This window comes from Capsicum annuum, chromosome 7 (genome assembly GCF_002878395.1).
Source record: "Capsicum annuum cultivar UCD-10X-F1 chromosome 7, UCD10Xv1.1, whole genome shotgun sequence".
In the NCBI taxonomy this organism is placed as follows: domain Eukaryota; kingdom Viridiplantae; phylum Streptophyta; class Magnoliopsida; order Solanales; family Solanaceae; genus Capsicum; species Capsicum annuum.
In genome coordinates, this window is record NC_061117.1 from 181,703,869 (window position 1) to 181,723,109 (window position 19,241).

Here is a 19,241-nt window from a genome sequence, read left to right on the forward strand (position 1 = left end):
ATTTTTAATAAAGTGTAAAAGTTCAAATCACTTTTCAAAAATCTTTCACACTTTAATGTAATAATGTAAACATAAACACATACACATATATGTTTACCAATTCCAAGTGGTTGATGGTATCACTTTTACATTTGTGTACCTCTATCCCTTGTTGCCACAGGATAAGAGAGACGCATCAATTTAAACCATATTTGTGTTACGATTATATATATATATATATATATATATATATATATATATATATATATATATATTTAAAATTGTTCCTTATTTTTAAAGTCAGGTCTTTACAAATTTATTGATTACATTTTATTACGTACTTAAAACATTTCAAAAGCTGGAACTTCTTAATTTTTTCTTATTCTAATAGTTTTATATTTATTTTTAGATTTTTCAAATCTTCTTAAAATCAAATTTCGTTGATTTAGAATTCTTAAAATAATAAAAAACGTATCAGTTGTATGACTTCAAATAAGGAAAGGTTTACCATAAATATATTTAACTAATTTTCAATTCTTAAATTAGAAAAAGATATAGAAATTTTGATGTCTTCTAATAAGAATTTTTTTTTTACCATAAATACATTTAATTTATTTTCAACTCTTAAATATTAGGACGAAATAGTGAAAAAGACGATTTTGTTTAAATATTAGGAAGAAATAGTGAAAAGACGATTTTGTTTAAAGCAAGGATTTCAATGAATGTAAAAAGTTCAACTCACTTTTCTAAGGATATTCACACTTTTAATATTAAATATATATATATATATATATATATATATATATATATATATATATATATATATATATATACATGTATATAATTTAACTTTTATACATAAAATATTAATTATAATCTACTTTTTAAATACTTTTCAATTAGTTTTATTAATTTTCAATATTTAGAAAGTAGATGTATATATACATATATATTTATATTTGGGCCTTTAAGTTGTAATATTTATCCATTAATGCTAATAAAATGATCCAAAATCCAATATAAACTTAAAACCTAAACTTTTCACTCTTCATCTTATATTTTTTAGTTTCAAGAGAGTTTTTCACTCCTCAATTTTTCATAATTGTGGTTTTTCATTAGTGCATGAGTGAAAACATACTTGATCTAAACTTCAATCACAATATAATTGTAAAAAATAAAGATTATAAAAAAAATTGAGAAAAACCGAAAGAACCGACTAAACCTAAACCGGAAAAACCGATTTTATGTTGGTTTGATTTGGTTTATAGTTTTAATAAACCGACATAATTGGTTTGGTTTTTTTTCAATAGAAAACCAAACCAACCCGACCTATGTACACTCCTACCTGTTCTCATCGTCCCTCTTTATGTTTGTGTATGTGCCTGGGTTGTTTTCTTTCTTCATGTAAAGATACGATGACAACTTGTTGTAGTTCTCTTCCGCGGTTCCTCTTATCACCGTATAGGCATGTTGTATCACTCGCCATCCTTTGTTGTAGGATATGATGATTCCGTATTTCCTTATCATTTCATCTACCACGAAGTCGGGAGTGATTACATTACTAGAGTCACGCACGAGCTCTAGTATGTAGTCTCATATGACCTTTGATGTTGTATTCCTGTGGTCGGACGTTATGAAATCAATCGAGCAACTGTGAGCCTTTTCATATGTAGTAACCTGAAAAAGCAAGGAATTGGGAATCTTTGAGGCATGAAATCGCCATACACAGTTGTCATCCAAACATCGCAGTGAATAACTTGTTGTGCTTGATTTGATAACCTTAAATTTGATGTTATGTGTAATTGCAATGTTTGACATGCACATCATCATATTTTGTTTGTCAATGAAGATCGACTTGACATTTACCTCATTCAAAGAGGCATTATGTCTCAAGAGAGTAGTCTCGATATCAAGTATCCTCTTCTTTTTTGGCATACCCTCTTAATCTTGGATGGCTCAGCTATTTTAGCCTCCAATATTTGTTCAATAACCTGTACCTCTTTATTTCTATCAATACTTTCAATACTCATTACGTTTTCATCCATTCCAAGCACAACCCTTGTGAAAAATGAAACAACAAAAGATTAGTAACAATTTAATTTAGAATATATATCTTCAACAAGTAAAATCATTAAAGAGTAAGGCATAGTCAACTATTGCCCATGGGGCATAACTGTTAAAGTCTTGCCTCTAGGGCAAGAGTTATAGGTCATCTGCCAAATCATTATAGATTATGGCAGTGTCAACTCTTGCCTATAGGGCATAACTGCTCAGTCTTGCCTCTGGGGCAAGAGTTATAGGTCATCTGTCAAATCATTACAGACTAAGTCAATGTCAACTATTGCCCATGGGGCATAACTTGAAATGTATGACAGAATCTGAAGATGCTAAAATTGCACTTGAAACTACTGAATAATACACACTATAGGGGTGATTCTGAGAGGGTTGTTTACTTTAGAGATGTGTTGCAAGTGATACAACATAGTTTATCAACTCAGTACTCTGATAGTATGGCCTTGAAAGAGAATGATGTACTGACTATTATTAAGAAGTGGAGCAATATTGAAGAGAGCATGTTACAATAAAAATTCAGGGCTTTGTTTATAAGCAAGGTGATTCAAACCTTGTGTATTTTAATGCAGTTAGACTCAAACATAAGGCATCTAAACGCTATGATAAATGCTTAATTGTGGGAACATCTCATCGAAAAGCTTTAGATGTTAGATAGCAAACTTCAAATACTTCACTATATATTCTTAAGCAAACACAACAGGTCAAATTGGTTTCATAGCATCAATTTGCATGTATACAGATTTTCTTATCATATTAATTTAACGTTGCAGGTCAAATGCACATAATCGTGGCATCGTAAGAGGTCATTATGGATACGTCAGTTAGATGGGACATAGCTTCAACATCGATACATCAGATTGTGAGGTGAAAAGTGTTGATCATATTTATGAGGAGCAGAGCCACCATGTTCAACATTCTAGACAATCAAATCTCTAACTGTATGGAAATGATTTATACGATGATACTGACAAGAACCACGCAATACATGATGAAGAAGATGACACGCCAGCTCCTAAGCAAGTTGGATTACTAAGCTTGTTCAAATACTCAACCAAATTGGATATAGTACTACTGTTGTTGGGTTGTATTGAGGCTCTAATAAACGGAGGATTGCTTCCTTGGTATTCTTATCTTTTTGGTAATTTCATAAACAAAATTGCTCTGGACAAAGACAAAGACCAGATGATAAAAGATGTGGGAACGGTCCCAAAGCTCTCAGTTAATAACCCCTTACCCTTCCATACCGCGAGCAGTAAAAAGATATGAATCCATGAATACTACTATCCTAAAGTAGACGTAACCAATACTACTGTAGTTAACAAAAGATGAAGGATTAAATATGATGCGTGTTCAACAATAAAAGGATTTTTTTAACACGAAAAAATTGTATAATGCAGTGAACTGTACAATAGTAACCTTGTTACGTAAAATGCCAAATCTTACTACCATTAGAGAGTTTAAACCCATTGCCTGTTGCTCTATGTTATACAAGCTAATAGCTAAGGTGCTCTCTTTTAGAATCAACAAGTTAGTGCTTCTTTACTCTCTAAAACATACGCTGGATTCATCCGAGATGGAAAACACAGCCTTTGCCTCCAAGACCAAACCCTTGCAACTACTCAAACACAATTATAATCGCAATAACAAACTCCCCACGACCCGTTCGACATAATTCCTCATCATCTTCTAATGCTAATTATACCACTAGTTTGAAATACTTGAAACTAATTTCTTGTACCACCTTCATCTTATACGTTTGGCCTTCCCAAAATATGTTGCGATCAATGTTAACTCCCATATTAACGGCCTTTCCCTCCAAGACCGACCCCCCACAACTACTCAAACACAATTATAACCGCAATAACAAACTCCCCACAACCTGTTTGATGCAATTCCTCAAAGGTAAATATGTTACTACAAGAACAACATATCCAAACTTCAGCTTACATTCACCTCCCAAAAAATCAAATCAATATGCTAATTATATAACGGACTAAAATTACCACAATGCATCAATAAGCTAAAATTACCACAATGAATTTTGGTGATGAATTTTATAGCTGAAGAACCCTTACTACTAAAATCAATTCCCCGAATATTTAAAAGTTGATTCTGAAATTTGGAAGAAAGAGATTTAATAGTGAGTATTTTGACAGGAGATCGATTTTGAAATTTAGAAGAAAGAGAGAAAGAAAGAGGTTTAACGGCTGAAGAAAGAGGTTTAACGGTAAATATTCTATAGGAGGGTATTTTTATCCAAGAAAATATGACTTAACAAGTTAAGACTATTTTAATAAAGTCTTTTTATTTGGAGCTAAATTTTGAAAGCCACCCTAATTTAGGTCTATATTTAAGATTCTGGCAGCTAAACTCATAACATGGCCTAATTAATTAGAAAAGGCGAGGCCCAAACACAGAATTCCCCCGCTTTATGCGTTGGCGCGAAGAGGAAGTGGCGCCAGTTTAGTAAACTACTTTGCTGCCTATTTCTCTGAAAGAACAAAAGCTCCTGCTCTTCCAAAAAAAAAAATAATAATAATAAAAAAAAAGTTATCAGCAATTTTCAGCATTCAATGCAGAGCTTGCTAGGTTTTCGTCCTCCTCAATTCTCCGAGGTCACTTTTCAATTCCTCATCTATTTCTTTTTTCCTTTTTTCTTTCTCTTTTTGTCACCTTTTTTTTTTTTTTTTTTGAAAACGAATACTGAAAAATTCATAAGCTTAGCTTATAACAAAATTAGAAATCTATGCGAAATTATTACAGTTCAAATCACTATCTGCAAGCTTAATAATTTGATTAAAAGAAGGAAATAAAGTCAAAAGGAGATTCATTGACTTGAAAAAAACTGATTAATGTAGGAGGCTGCTTGGCTTCCGGGTTGGCTTCAGCAACATGATATTGAAACCAGTAACGGGACACCGTTTCTTCGCCAACATATGGAGGTATGGATTTATTTTTATTTTTTAAAATTAGAAGCACTTTGTTTTTTCGGGTTAATAAAGAATGGAGTAAACGACCTGCATTTTCTTACACTGTGTATTACACACTCTACTTCAATATGTTTGACCTACTTTTCTTTTTAGTATTCTAAAAAAAGAATAGTATCTTTTTACTTTTTTTGGCAACTTTTTAGTTCTAATTTTACATGTGACATGTTTAACACCACAAAATTGAATTGCATTTTGATAAATTTACATATATTTAGTTTAAGACCACAAGATTCAAAAGTTTATTTAATTTCTTAAACTTTTGTACCAAGTCAAAACCACACAAATGTGTTGAAACGAACTGCTAATATATGACTCTTACTTTATTATACTTTTGTGCTATATCAAAGGGTTGAGGGAAAAAAAACTCTAGGAATTGAAAGTAAAATTACCTGGAATTAAAAGTTTTTGTTTTTCTTTGCAAGACTTTAGAAGAGGTTTGAAATTTTAATGGATTGTCCTTGACATCTGGTTGCATTTTTTTTTTCAAATAGAAGAATCAATATAGCTTGTGAAAAGATACACAGTATTATTTTGATAGAAGTTAGTATGCCATCTATAAAATCAATTCACCGCATGAAAATTAGTATTTTGTGTGACATTTTTTTGATGTGAGAACTTTAAGACATTGAAACAATACTAAAGCTTCTATTTTGCACCATATAGCTAATACATAAACATGGAGAAAAATGTAAATGTGGATAGAACTGAGTGTGTTTTAATCTTACGAGGATGGAAGCAATCTTTGTGTGAAATTCTCATTTCTGAACCACTTACTGGAAGTCCTAGGTCTACCTTTTGTACAAGAACAATATGTAACACTTTTATCATCATTTATAGCGCTGTAAACTAAGTGATGAACCAATAGGAAAGTGTAAAAAGGAAGTAGCAAAAGCGAGTGCAATAGGTTTCAATACAAAGCTGATGATTTTGCGTCCTGTTTGCTCCAATAATCTGCTGTGAGCTAAGACAAATTGATTCTTGCTTACATATTTACTTCAGGTAATTTCGTAGTTTTTTCAGGGTCTACAAACTTGTAATTTTCCTAGATAAGACTCGTGTGCCACGAGAACAATCAATTTGTCTCCTTGGTCTATTTGTAGGAATTGATCCAGCAGCATAATGCAGTTGCACCCCATCAGCAAACAACACAAGAAGATGGGTATAAGAGTTGTCATCTTTTCTTATCCGGTGATGATAGTTCACCATTCAGTTTGGTTCAGTCGATTGATAATGTAAGCTGCAGAGAACTCTTTGTTTATATAAAATGTTTAAAAAATTCTTTGCATTCAATGTGAGTTATTTCATGCCTTCAGTTTTTAAGTTGTAATCTTCCAGGAGAAGTACGTATTTTTTTTGACATGATAACTGATATTGTGCTACGATTTGACAAGTTATGCGAATATCCTGTTCTCTCTCAACTAAATATGGTCAAGTAGCAATATTGTAAATCTTAAAATCTAGTTACATAATTTAAGTACTGATGAAATGTTGACATTAATTAATATCATCTTTGCTTGCTATAAGTTATTTTCAACACTGAGGTAGATTTCAAGACTTGGATGCTAGAGACCAGCTCAGTGATACTTATTTGGGGCCCCCACGGGATGCTTTTCATAAAGAAGTGACAGAAGTTTGAAAAAAATTAGTAGAATGGTAAAGGAATAATTTGTCAGAAATTATAAACCAGTCCTTATAAGCAGTACATTTTCAGGCCTCCAACCTCTTTCATGACATTTTTTAGTGTACCATATGTGTTTAAAAAACACATTACCAATTGCAGGAACTTCCTGTAAGAGGGCCTGGAAGGTTCCAAAAACCCTTTTAATTGACCAGAAAACTGCTGCTGCTATTACTAAGGATGTGCTGCTTTACCGGAAAATTGTGGCAATTTTGAGCCAGCTTTCTTCATCCTCTACATGACAAATTTGGATTCAGCTTCTTGCATATCACCTTAATCTCAAATACAAGGATGGGATGAAAATTTTTGCCTCAATAGCAATTGAAATGAGACAAACATCACACTATTTGTCATGTAGAGTTTACATAATTCTAGAAGTTTTGTTATAGAAGGCCGCAATATCTCACTTGCCTGACTCTTACCTATGGGCCAACTTTGCATGTGCATTTACGGCTGGTGCTGGAATCAAATTTATTGTAATATCATTCAACCACGTCGATTTTAGTATTCTTCTGCGCTCTTGTAAAATTGTAAATCATCTTTCCCCCCTTTCTCCATTCTTTTTCCTGCAAGCAAACTTGTTCATGTGTTCTACATGCATGCAATTTATAAAAGAACTATTCCGTACATGTACAAAGTTCTAAAGTTATTTTTACAAGCTTGTGTTTAGCCCAGCTTTTCTTTTCTTATTTTCTCCTTTTCCCTTTTGGGGATCAAGATTAGTGGTGATTGTTACACTTACATTAGTCCACTATATGCTAGAAGTGTTCTCAATTTGGTCAGAGACTTGTATGTCAGTGTAGAAATAAATGTTAGATTTTTTTTTTTGATGATCAAGAAATCTGTCTAGATCCAACCCCTTGGGCCAACTGTACCCTTCGAAACTTCGGGACTATGGGCCTGCCCCTCTATACTTCTCCACTTAAAATAATGGACTTAGTTTGCTTGATGGCACAAGGCTCGAACTTGTGACCTAAGCACCGAGTCCCTCAACCTTTGCCCATTGAGCTAACCCCTGGGGGCAAAAATAAGTTTGAGATTTAGAGAACCTCTAGCTGTAGGGACCCTGTAACATTCCTTTAATTGTAGAATATTGGAATGAAATTGGGCACTATTGGAGTTGAATGGATGTAGATTAATCATGTAGCCAATTACACTAGTTTGGAATGTGTAGTTAAGTTTGATTGACTGATTTTCTCCAACTCCTTTCAAACCAGAGAAACCAAGATAATGAATGTCACATAATTGATTTTTGGCACTGCTTGCATGATGCTCTGTCCTGTGTATTACTAATGCATTCCTTAACTGGTTCCAATTTACGTTCTTTTTAAGGTGGTTCAATTTCATCTTCATCTGTCACTGGATTATAGCTCGGAGAACCTGCCAACTACACTTGAAGATATATCGGAAGCAGAAAGGGTCAAGTCCGGTCATGCTCTGTCAGTTCAGTGTGTTCAAATCCCAATTGTTCCTGAAGGGAATGCTAAGGAATTGAAAGTAGACAACTTTGCTGCATTAGGCAAAGGATCTAATAATGTGAACAAAGGAGAAGGGCATGATAGAAATGCCAGCTTACATGAAGTCAATCACATGGATGATGCGATTGAGTTGTCGATTGCTGCATCCGAAGCACTGGTTATTCATGAGGTGTTCAAGGATGAACCACTTTCAAAAAGATTTCCGGCTTCAACTGTGTTGGAAGCTGCACTACAGGTGAAACAAGCACGTCTGGAAGCTTGGAAAGAAAGTAATGAAACCTGCAATTGTGCCACTGTGGAGATTCCTGAAATTGATTCTCTATCAGAATGTGAAGATTTGAGAATGGAAGATGCATTCCAAGATGTGGGGTTATCTGCTTGTGATTCTGCTGATTTGCATATTAATGGCTTAAGTCTGTCTCACGTTAAAGATACTCTTGCTTCACAAACTCAAAGCTGTAGTGGCAAATCAGAAAAGGAAGGAGCAGTTCTTCATGGAATAGACATTCTTCAACCAGGTGACAGTTTTACCAAGCTAAAGTTAAAAGATATTGAGGATGAGCCCCAGTTGAAAGTGGATGGAAGGTTTGGATCTTTTAGCGACGACGGGCAGAGAAAGCCAACAAGGCATACAAATTTGGTTGTGGATGTCATCCCTGTGGCATGGGAGAGTGATCATTTGTCAGACTATTTGAAGGTAACTCCAATTGATTCAGCTTCAGTAGTGTCAAAAGTGTGAACTATTAATAAAGATACAGATATGTGAGAGTTTCTTGTCTCCCTGTAGTTTTTCCATATTAATGATTGTTCGTTCCGTTTTACCTGGTTGATTTTCTTCATTTTTGCAATGGATTAGTTTGGGCATTAATGTTACCCAGCTTATGCAGAAAGTCAGTTGTCCTGTCTTGGAAGGAAATTCATTTCAAGCATCTATTGGTTCTCCCACTGTTAAGAACATTAATGTTTCAGGTAAAGTACTTCTCTTTGCATATCACATTCCTTTGGAAGAGTCTTCTTATCAGATAATGTATTTCATTTTTACAGGAGAAGGTGATGAATTACCAAATGTAGTTTCCAAAAGATTCGAAAGTCGTTGGTTTGGTGGTTGGACTTGTTTGAAGGTCAGTATTCAAGTACATCTTATCACTGGTTCATTCATCATCAACCCTTCCTCCGTGGCATATTCTATAATTAAAGCAGAACTTATGTCATACGTAAATCCGAAGTTTCAGTGATCTGTCTCTTGAAAGTAGCACATCTATGCCAAGCAATTGTCCGATGTTGTTTCCTAATTTAGTCTCACTTTTCTTTAATTGGTCTATCCACTTATTCTCCTATTTGTTATCAATGAATGAGTTGATCCTCCGCATTGACACAGATGCAACAGGCTGAAGAGTATCCTCTGATTCGGTTTCCTAAGTTACTACATTTTATCTCAGTTGCCTTCAGTCCATTAGTCAGTATTAACATTACTCATCTAGGGTCACACATCACCGCTGTAGAGATGTTTTATGACTCATCCATATAGAAAGATTGAATCTCCTTTTATCTTCTATTTCTCTTTATCCTTATGTTCTCAAATCAGTTCATTTCATCAACCCAGGTTTCAGAATCAGAGGAAAATTGAGAGTATTGATCATTGGACATGATAAGCTTGAAAGACATAACGTAACCAAAATTTTCTTTTCGTTGAAATAAATCACAATAATTTTCTTAGTAGCATAGGAAAAGAAGAGCTTCACTAGTACTAGATGCCACACCACTGCTAAAAGATATCACAGCAGTGCAAGTCCCATTTGACATTTGGAGTTTGCCTTTCAGCATTGCATCGTCTCTTAGTCCTTCTTTGTCATCTTGCTTTGATTACTATTCTCTCTCCTCTTCACCTGCTGTTCTCATCACTGGTAGATTAGGTAAAGAAAGGAAAGAGGAAGACCAGGGAAAGAGGGAAAAAAAAAGGAGAAACAAAATTTAAATTTAGCATGCCAAATGGAGAAACTGCACGATCTTAATGACAAATTGATCTTTCTTGATTTTACGTTTTTTTATTTCAATTTTCATGAGATGTGCCTTATTTTCTGTTTTCCTTCTCAAGGAGAAACAAAATTTAAATTTAGCATGCCAAATGGAGAAACTGCACGATCTTAATGACTAATTCATCGTTCTTGATTTTGCATTTTTTATTTCAATTTTCATGAGATGTACCTTATTTTCTGTTTTCCTTCTCATCGTGCTCCTTAGAAAAAAGGAAGCTCATGTGATCAAGTCAAATGCAATGCTATCAGAAGTATTCCTGAACCTTTTGTTGGCGAGACAAGTTTTTTCTCAGAATCAGCTGACGTAGCTCCAGATATGAGTTCCTTCGTCACACGAAAACAGGACAAAAGGGTCATCATTACTTCTCAATTGAGTATACCTTCTGAAGGTTTATGTAACAAAGAAAAGGAGATGATACTGCTCTCTCAGGATATTGTGACATCTTCAAATCTATCCTTAGATGATACCCTCTGTTCTGTTGTTCCGTGCAGTATATCATCTGACCATCTGTCTTCTCCTTCAGCTGTATACAATAATGTAACGGATGAAAAACAACAATGCTTTGGTCCCACTACTGAATGTGCCTCAAACATGCAGAAAAACTCGGTTCTTGATAATCAGGTGGTTCATGGGAAACAAGTAACCACTCCGATGATTAATAGAGAAGGGATGCATGTCCCAGTTCGCCGAGAAGTAAACTCTCTAAGAACTTACAGCGTACTCCCTGGCAATAGGATGTCTTCAGAGAAAGGATTTTGTTTTAATACATCGTTTTCATTGGGAGGAGATGATGTACCGATGCTTAGGCCAGTAGGTCAAATGAGAAACGAAAAAGGAAATTGCGATGATACTCCAAGAGAGGGGAATGAATTCACAGGGGCTATGCCCAAGAGCACAAGCTCACCCCTTATATTGAACCCTGGACCACGACGTCAATTCCAAGCTTCAAAAGCAGTTCAACATGATTTTGGGACAGAAAAAGATAGAAAGCAAACAACAGAAGATCAAGCTGCTATAGAGTGTCCAAAAAGAAAGCGTGTTCACTTTTCAGAAACTGAAACTGAGATTCAATGGAGGAAGGTGCCTAGAAAGTCACATGTTGCACTAAAATCTTGTTAGTGAGCTGTAATTTGGAATTTGACTTTAGTGTTTGTTCAAAGAATATGGACACAATTTCACTTCTTTTATCACCTTCATCTATGTAGGTCATATGCCCAAAGCTGCTAGAAATTTGAGGCCTCCAATTTCACATTTGGAGTCGAGAACTCAAGAACTCAAGAAGCGTCTGATAAATTCTTGTGCCAGAGTTGGAAGAAGATTGATGCTCAAAAATATGGAATTCTTAGTCACAGGATTTTCTAGAAAGCAAGAGAAGAAGCTTGAAGACTTGATCAAGAAATATGGTGGCACAGTTCTCTCTGATATCCCTCCTCCAACTAATAGGGGGAAGAGAAGCAAGGGACTTAAAACTCAGACAGTTCCTGTTGTTCTTTGTTCAAAGAAGGTCAGTCATTGTCTCTGTGCTTTTATTTTGCAGTTCAAATCAGGCCTCCTCTGAGATGCCTATAGTGGGCGTAAGTGGAATGTTGTTCTTATGTAAAAACAGAGTCCAGAGACTAGCTACTGCATCATTGCTGGTTTAATTGGATGGCAGATATGGAGATGATTTCAAAAGGCGGACTAGATGTCCTCAAACCGAAGAATGAGTAATATTAGCGAGCAAACCCCTCCCAATCTTATTAAAGTTCCACAAAGAGTTCTTTTCTTTTTGTAGTGAAGGATGAAATGGAACATTATGAAGGCAGGAGAATTGATAAGTCTTAGGCAGAACTTTGCTATTTCATGTCTGGAGCATTTTCTGTTGATTGTTTAATTTGTAGAACTTGACTTCCAAATGAATTTGAGCTGTCACACCCAAGGGTGTGGCCTAGTGGCCATTGAAGTGGGAGGAGAACCATGAGGTCTCATTTTCAATTTCCAGAAGCAAAAAAAGCTAGGTGATTTCTTTCCATTTGCCTAAGCCTTGATGTGCAGAGTTACCTGGTACATCCGTACATGTGCTAGTGGGAGGTAACACCTACCCGGTGGAGTAGTTAAGGTGCATGGAGCTGGCCTGGACACCACCTTCCTAAAAAATTGAATTTGGATTGTTATACTCTTGAAGTTAATTAATCAGACCAAAATCGTAACTAACATTTATAGAACTTCCAGCTTTCTTGTCCTGTTGCCTAAAAAGTTCCTGTCATTTCATTTAAGCTGCCATTATCATAGATTTTAATTCTGACAATCTAAGATAAATATTTGTCGCTACTTGCTGTTATTGCAGCTGCAAACAATCAAATTCTTGTATGGACGTGCAGTAAATGCCTTCATTCTTAAAGCTAAATGGCTTACTGATTCAATTAGTGAAGGCAGCATTTTACCACCTGAAAAGTAAGTTTTCTAACATGCTATGGATTTTTCGGCTGTCGCCTTTATAAATTACATTTATGCTGGAATATTCATTTTTCCAGCTATAGTTCTTCTACAGGATCTTCTTTTAGTGTTATCATTCTACATATGTTGTTCAAGCAATCTATAAGGCATCGTTATCAGGAAAATTTATATTCAGTTTTGTAGCATCCATCAACTCTATGCCAAAAACCTTTTATATTCTTCCTGTACCTCCAATCATCTGTTTTCACATTTATCAGCCTTTGAACTAAATTAATTCATGCACTGGGAAGGATCTCTGTTCATGCTATATATACTATAGCATATTAAAATACTAATAAGACTAACAAAACTCCTGCTCAACCTTTCCTACCACATCATTCATCAAGAAAAACCCCTGAGGCCAACATCAGATAGTAAATTAATGGTCTCTGGTGAATAATCCGAAAAACTTGTAGAATGGTTTGGGAGTCTAACTCGAAATAGATGCCCAAAAGAGCAGCCAAAAGCATCATTCCCAGGCCTACTTAGGAAAGGGCCATGTGTTCAGGCCCAAACATCTTTTCATCAACACTTTTTTGGGGTTGGGGTGGGGGTTGGGGGGTGAAGGTGTAGGATGTTGCCTCTATTGTTTATCCATAGGAAACATGTATTTTAACTGCCATGGTATGATTGTGGGGCCTTCGCCTACACCAAGATTTTTTTTTACAAAACGCGTTGTAGCCATGTACATTAAGCCTCCCAAAAGCGTAAAAACTATCCATACTAAAGTTTCCACGTTGCACAAATATTATAAGAAAACTTTTGGCCTTAGGCAATGGAGTGTCTACTTGTTCTAAAGTTCACCTATTTTTCTCTTTCCTCTGTATAATAACAAAGTTTTCCATGACTTCTCCACCTTTTTCAACTTGCTAACTGAATATGGAAGCAACAAATGAATGTTGAAAATCATACATACTAATGACCACATCTCTGAAGCAAAGTAAAAAATGCATAAAGGTGGTTCATTTCCTCCAGAAGTTTCTAGCTCAAGCAACACCAACTAACAATGCATCTGCTTTTCAAGTTTTTTTGGTTAAGAAGTTCTCCCCCTCCCTTTCCCCACCAAGCTGCATACCAAGTGAAGCCTCCTTCTTCGGGGCCTCAGATTTCCCTACCGCTTTCCATATAGGTTTGGAACCTCTCTTGCTCTTCACCCTAAGATTACAAGAACATCTCGAGGATGTTAGTCTTCCGTCAATGATTTCCTATCTTGCGTAGGCTATACGATCTCAGTAGGAATGGATCCACTTCATCATACTCCTATACTTGAAGAATTAGAAGTGTTCTGGGAGTTATATCTCATGGTGGTTGGGTGGATACTCTCTCTAAAATCTCATTTACTATGATCAACTGGTCAATAAACCAATGCAATAAGCTTGGTAAATCATTTGTCCATGTAAGTTATCGCACCATACATTCCCGACCAAAAGTTCCAAGTATGGAAAGTACACTTTCTCCTTTATTATTCCAATTGACAAGCTCATGCCGTGTCGTCACCCCCCTTGTGAACTATCTTTGTCGGTAATTGCTGTATTTTGACTCACTTACCTGCCTCCTCATGTCCCATCTTCACTTGCATACCTCCATGACCATTTACCTATCAATGCTCAGGTAAAGATCTCCAACCTTCGAATACCCAAGCCTCCCATCTCCATAAGGACGAAACCTCTCTCACGTGTAAGCAGAAGATATTCCTGTTCTCATTTGTGCCATCCAACAAAAGTATCCCCCATTAGTTTCTCCAATCTTCTATTTACCTATACCAGAAAACAAAGACATTTAGTAAGTGGGGGTGCTCAATGTTGCCTGTACGAACATTGTATTCCCCTCTGTTGGGAAAATAACTTTTCTTCCTACTTATCTAGCTTATAGATGGAAACAATTTGCTTCCAGATAGTGGTTTAGTGTCTTTTAGTGGTTATTCATGCTTCTTTGAATGCATTCAAATGATGACTAGTTAACCCCTTTTCTTCTTCTTTTTTTGTGTGAATCTTCAAAAGTGATTTATACTAATTAAATAAGATGGAAGAGACAATATCTCTCTTTGGGGGATAGACTTACAGTAATTAATTCAGTTCTAGACGCCAAGCCAACATATATAATGTCCTTGTTTACAATTCCAAAAGGAGTCATTAAAAGGCAGGAGAGCATTAGGAGGAACTTCTTATGGCAGGAGAACAAAGAGCGGAAAGGTTACCATTTGGTTAAGTGGTAGGACCTGATAGTGGAAAAGAAATATAGGGGGCTCGGAATCAAGAACCTGGACAACCACAGCAAGGCATTGAGAATGAAATGGTTATGGAAATATGCAAATGATAGACATTGTCTATGGGGAAGAGTAATGAAGCAAAGTATGAGGAGGAAGACAAATGGATGACCAAGGAAATCACTTCTCCTTATGGTGTCAACTTTTGGAAATCAATCAGAACTCTATGGGACGTGTTTAAGGAAAATGCCAAGATCAAAGTGAGAAATGGAGAAAAGACTGCTTTTTGGATAGATGACTGGAACGAGCAGGGAACTTATCAATACTTTTTCCAGATATTTACAACCTGGTGCAGCACCAACAGAAGACTATAGCAGATTTGTGGACTGAGGAAGGGTGGACTTTCAACTTTAGAAGACAACTCAAAGATTGGGAGATTCAAAGGGTGGCTGAGTTTTTGGCACAATAGAGCAGTTCGGCAGACTCAAAGAAGCAGAAGATGAGATAAATTGGCAAGGCAATACAACACGCAGATATAAAGTAAGCAAAGCCTACAAAATGTTGAACTACCCTAGCCAACAACAAGAAAAGTGGCCATGGAAGAAAATTTGGAAGACATACCTCACAAAGTTGCATGTTTTGTATGGTTGCTAGCAAGAAAGGCTGTCCTTACACAGGATAACTTGATGAGGAAAGGGATTACTCTATGTTCCAGATGCTTCTTCTGTGGGGAATATGCAGAAACTATTAATCATCTATTTATACATTGTAGAGTTACAGGACAGCTATGGAGACTATTTCTAAGTCTCAAAGGCATCTCTTGGTCTATGCCTGGACAGATTACAGAGACTCTACAAAGTTGGGAGGAAGTGGGGTTGTTGGCAAAGAATAGAAACAGGTGGAGAATCATTCCATCTTGTATTTGGTGGACAATATGGAGAGAAGGGAATTCTAGATGCTTTGAGAACATAGAAAATAGTATGCAACAGGTCAAGTTGAATTGTATCTTGACTCTGTGTTTTTGGTGTAATCAGCTTTGCTCTAATGATCTTGTCTCTATTATTGATGTACTTGACTCATTATAGATATAGGATCATAGACAGTGAAATTTGTAAATATGATTCCAGTACAACTCTAGTACTGATCTGTTCTTATGGAATATACACAGTTACCAGTTTCCAAAAAAAAAAAGATGTGATTTATAGTTCAATCTCCAAAGTGAGAGAGCGTGCATAAGAATTTAAAAACTTATTATGACTTTTTTAATGGTAGCATATTGCTTTACACAAGCTAGATATTGTATTTAGATTTGTGAAAGCTCCACGTGCATTAGCTTAAGGATTGAGAGATGGAAAACTGCGGCCTCAAGGACTATATCTGCACAACTTGTTATGCTGAAGAAGTTAAACTTTTTATTAACTAGTTTCAATAATCAAGCTAATTTGATTTATCTGGAAAAAAGAGATCCTGCTGATTTAAAAAATCTTCTCCAGGCATGTTCCTTTTCTTGTAAGCAATTTAGTTTTGATGATTGCTAATGTTAATGCTAAGTGATGATTCTCTTCCTCATTTGATAAGGAAAACATAATGAAGGGTGTTAGATTGCACAAGTTACATTTTCCTTTTGAGTAGTTCCTGTTGTTGATCGGAACTTGCTTATTCATGATTAGTTGCATCTTTACTTTTTGTCAGGTACATGGTTGTTAAGAAATGTGTTGGTAAAAGGTTCATTGCTGTCGGAAGTTCAGTTGAAAACAATAGTCATAGCCCTATATTTGACAATCTAGGCATCATGCTCCACGGTGAAAAGAATTTCTGCACTGACATGGCCAAAATTATCAAGGTAGTTTGGCTTTTCAAGTCATTCTGTAACTACTGTCTTCTCTATTTTCTTGCAGTTATCTTGCTCAGTTGCTCTTAATACTCCATTTTTCTTTTCCTAATTCAAGTGCCAGTTTCCTCACAATGTTAAACAAAAAGAGAAAAAAAAGTAAAGGAATAGAGAAAACTACTCGGGTCCCTGTTGTAAATAAATAAATCCTTAATGGTAATCAAGTAGAGCAAAGTCCTTTTATGATTGTGTCACGTAAATCTCAGAATTTATCCAGTTGAATGAACCAAGTGCTTTCTCCTTTAACAAATTTTGTTTACTTAGTCTGGATATAGGAAGTTGAGATTCCATTTAATAATTAATTATGCGAATACTTGTCCATGTTTGCTTGTGTTTATCAGTTCTCTAACGAAATTAATACCAAGAACGAGAGAAAAAGAATGCTTAATTGCCCTTACCTTTTCCGCGCATATATTCTTTGTTTGAGAGCTGTAGATTCCCATAAAATTTTCAAGTTTTCGTCTTTTGTGCTTGATTCAAGCATCATAGTGTCTCTGTTGATCAAATGTAAGGTGGAACTGAACTTTTCTTATGACTAAAAAAACATCTATAAGCTCAACTTATCAGAAAAAAGAACATCTATTAGCTCAAAGGACTGAAAACAGCACATCAAAGAACATGAAATTGATTTGGTAGACTCATGAAATAGATGAAAATTTGAGTTTTTCCCCCTTATTCTTATTTCTGTTAAGTATGCGTCATTGAGTTTTGCAAATAATATAGTTTTCTCCCTGATTCCTTTTGGGAGTTACTATCGTTATGGCCAATACATAAGAAATTAAATAGAAAAAAAATGAATCAAATCGATTAGATGCAACAACAACAACATACCCAGTGTATTCCCATAAAGGTGAGATCTGGGGAGAGGGTAAAGTGTACGCAGTCCATACAACTACCTCATATGAAGTAGAGAAGTTGTTTCGGATAGACCCCCGGCTTAGGACAAATAACACCATAACAAACACAAAAACAAACAAAAAAATGGGATAACAATCAAATCAATTAGATGATTCAGCAGAAAATATTGATTTATGTTTTCCTCAACCCCAGCTCAATAGAAACTTATTCTATGAGCCCCTTTTTTTTACTGGTGGAAAAATTAGATTACAAGGCTTATGTCAATTGAACTGATCGTTGTCAAAATTTAGCCAGAATCTTATATACCTCCTTTCACATCCTCGAAATTAAATGGGAGTTTTTCTCCTTATCTTATTAGCTTGCTATTACTGCTTATAAAAATATTTTTATTATGACTTCCATACAAATGTAGTAATCCTTGTCAACAATAACATTACAGAAATCCTCTTGTTTGTATTTGTTGGTCTTTAGTTTCACAGTCAAATCCATGTCATAGCGTCTCTAGGGTGGCTAGTTTGTTGTTATTCAAACTTTCATGTTATGATACCCCTTTTCTTCTTTCCGGGCTACCCAGCATGGTGGTGGGCAAGTTTTCAAAACGCTTCTTGAGTTGGTTCAAGATCGTGATTGTGAGAAGATTGTAACGGGAATCATTGTTACTGAGAATGAGCGTAGTGCATCACGTCACCTGAAGCACTGTGCCTCGGAGGGGAACATACCAATTGCGGTTAGTTAAGGCCCTTCTTTAATTACATAGTTTAGCTGTTTCATTGAATTATTTAGTCATAAATTATGCTCCAGCTTGCATAAAAGTGTGCTATGGATGAGCTGTGGATGCCTGATGTTTTGGAGCATTTAAATCTCTTGTTTTCAGCTCTACATTACCATTTACACTTCTTTTTTATTGTTTTGCCTTTTGTGCAGTCAGCTTGCTGGATCATAAGGAGTTTACATCTGGGAAAGCTACTTTCTTTGAAAGAGAAGACAAAAGCCTGCAAGTTACCTACTCTCGTGCTTCCAGAATCTCCTGATACCATGGATCTGAGTCAAGAAATATAAATGCTCTTATTTGTGGCCATGTATGCGTGCTTGCAGCAAGTGTTGCTTAGTATAACTGAAAGAAAAAAATAAAGACGATGAGATGGGAAATTTTCTGTGTGTATTCCATCGATGCACTGTACATCATATTATGCGAAAAGTGGAAAGAATGTCAAGACAAAAGTTAGATTACTATTTTACCTCTACACTAAATTAAAATGTCGTAAAATATTTAATTAATTAAATATAAAATAGTAAAATTAATTGACCATTCTTTTCATCACATAAAAAAAAAACCTCCATTAAATATATAGTTCAAATACATCCATTAAATATACAGTTTAAATACATTAAATCATATAAGAGTACATAATAAAGAGTTAAGGACGGTTACATCTTCTACAATTAGTTGAACTTTAATTACAGTTCTTTTTATCTTCCTCCATTAAAAGTTTTTGTTAACTAATTGTTGCTTTCTCTATTTTTGACTGTTAAGTTTGTTTATAATCCGAATTCCTCTCTCCTTACCTATAAATGT

General features: G+C 35.3%; 2 protein-coding genes across 2 annotated transcripts in view; one reads left to right on the top strand and one right to left on the bottom strand.

Moving 5' to 3' along the window:
• LOC124885832 (protein FAR1-RELATED SEQUENCE 7-like) overlaps positions 1 to 1,506 on the bottom strand; it is a 3,438-nt gene extending 1,932 nt beyond the window's left edge. The window contains exon 1 of the mRNA XM_047394075.1: positions 1,325 to 1,506. Coding sequence (XP_047250031.1) covers positions 1,325 to 1,506 — 182 coding nt within the window. The remainder of the gene's footprint in view (positions 1 to 1,324) is intronic.
• Positions 1,507 to 4,455: 2,949 nt separating this feature from the next.
• Positions 4,456 to 18,898, top strand: LOC107878155. Its single transcript, XM_016725067.2, has 12 exons — positions 4,456 to 4,667; positions 4,911 to 4,994; positions 6,143 to 6,274; positions 8,053 to 8,895; positions 9,086 to 9,167; positions 9,243 to 9,319; positions 10,440 to 11,349; positions 11,441 to 11,739; positions 12,562 to 12,668; positions 16,609 to 16,759; positions 18,240 to 18,392; positions 18,590 to 18,898. The coding sequence occupies exons 1-12, from the start codon at positions 4,626 to 4,628 to the stop codon at positions 18,722 to 18,724; spliced, it is 3,015 nt and encodes a 1,004-aa protein (XP_016580553.2). The 5' UTR covers positions 4,456 to 4,625; the 3' UTR covers positions 18,725 to 18,898.
• The last annotated feature ends 343 nt before the right edge of the window (positions 18,899 to 19,241 follow it).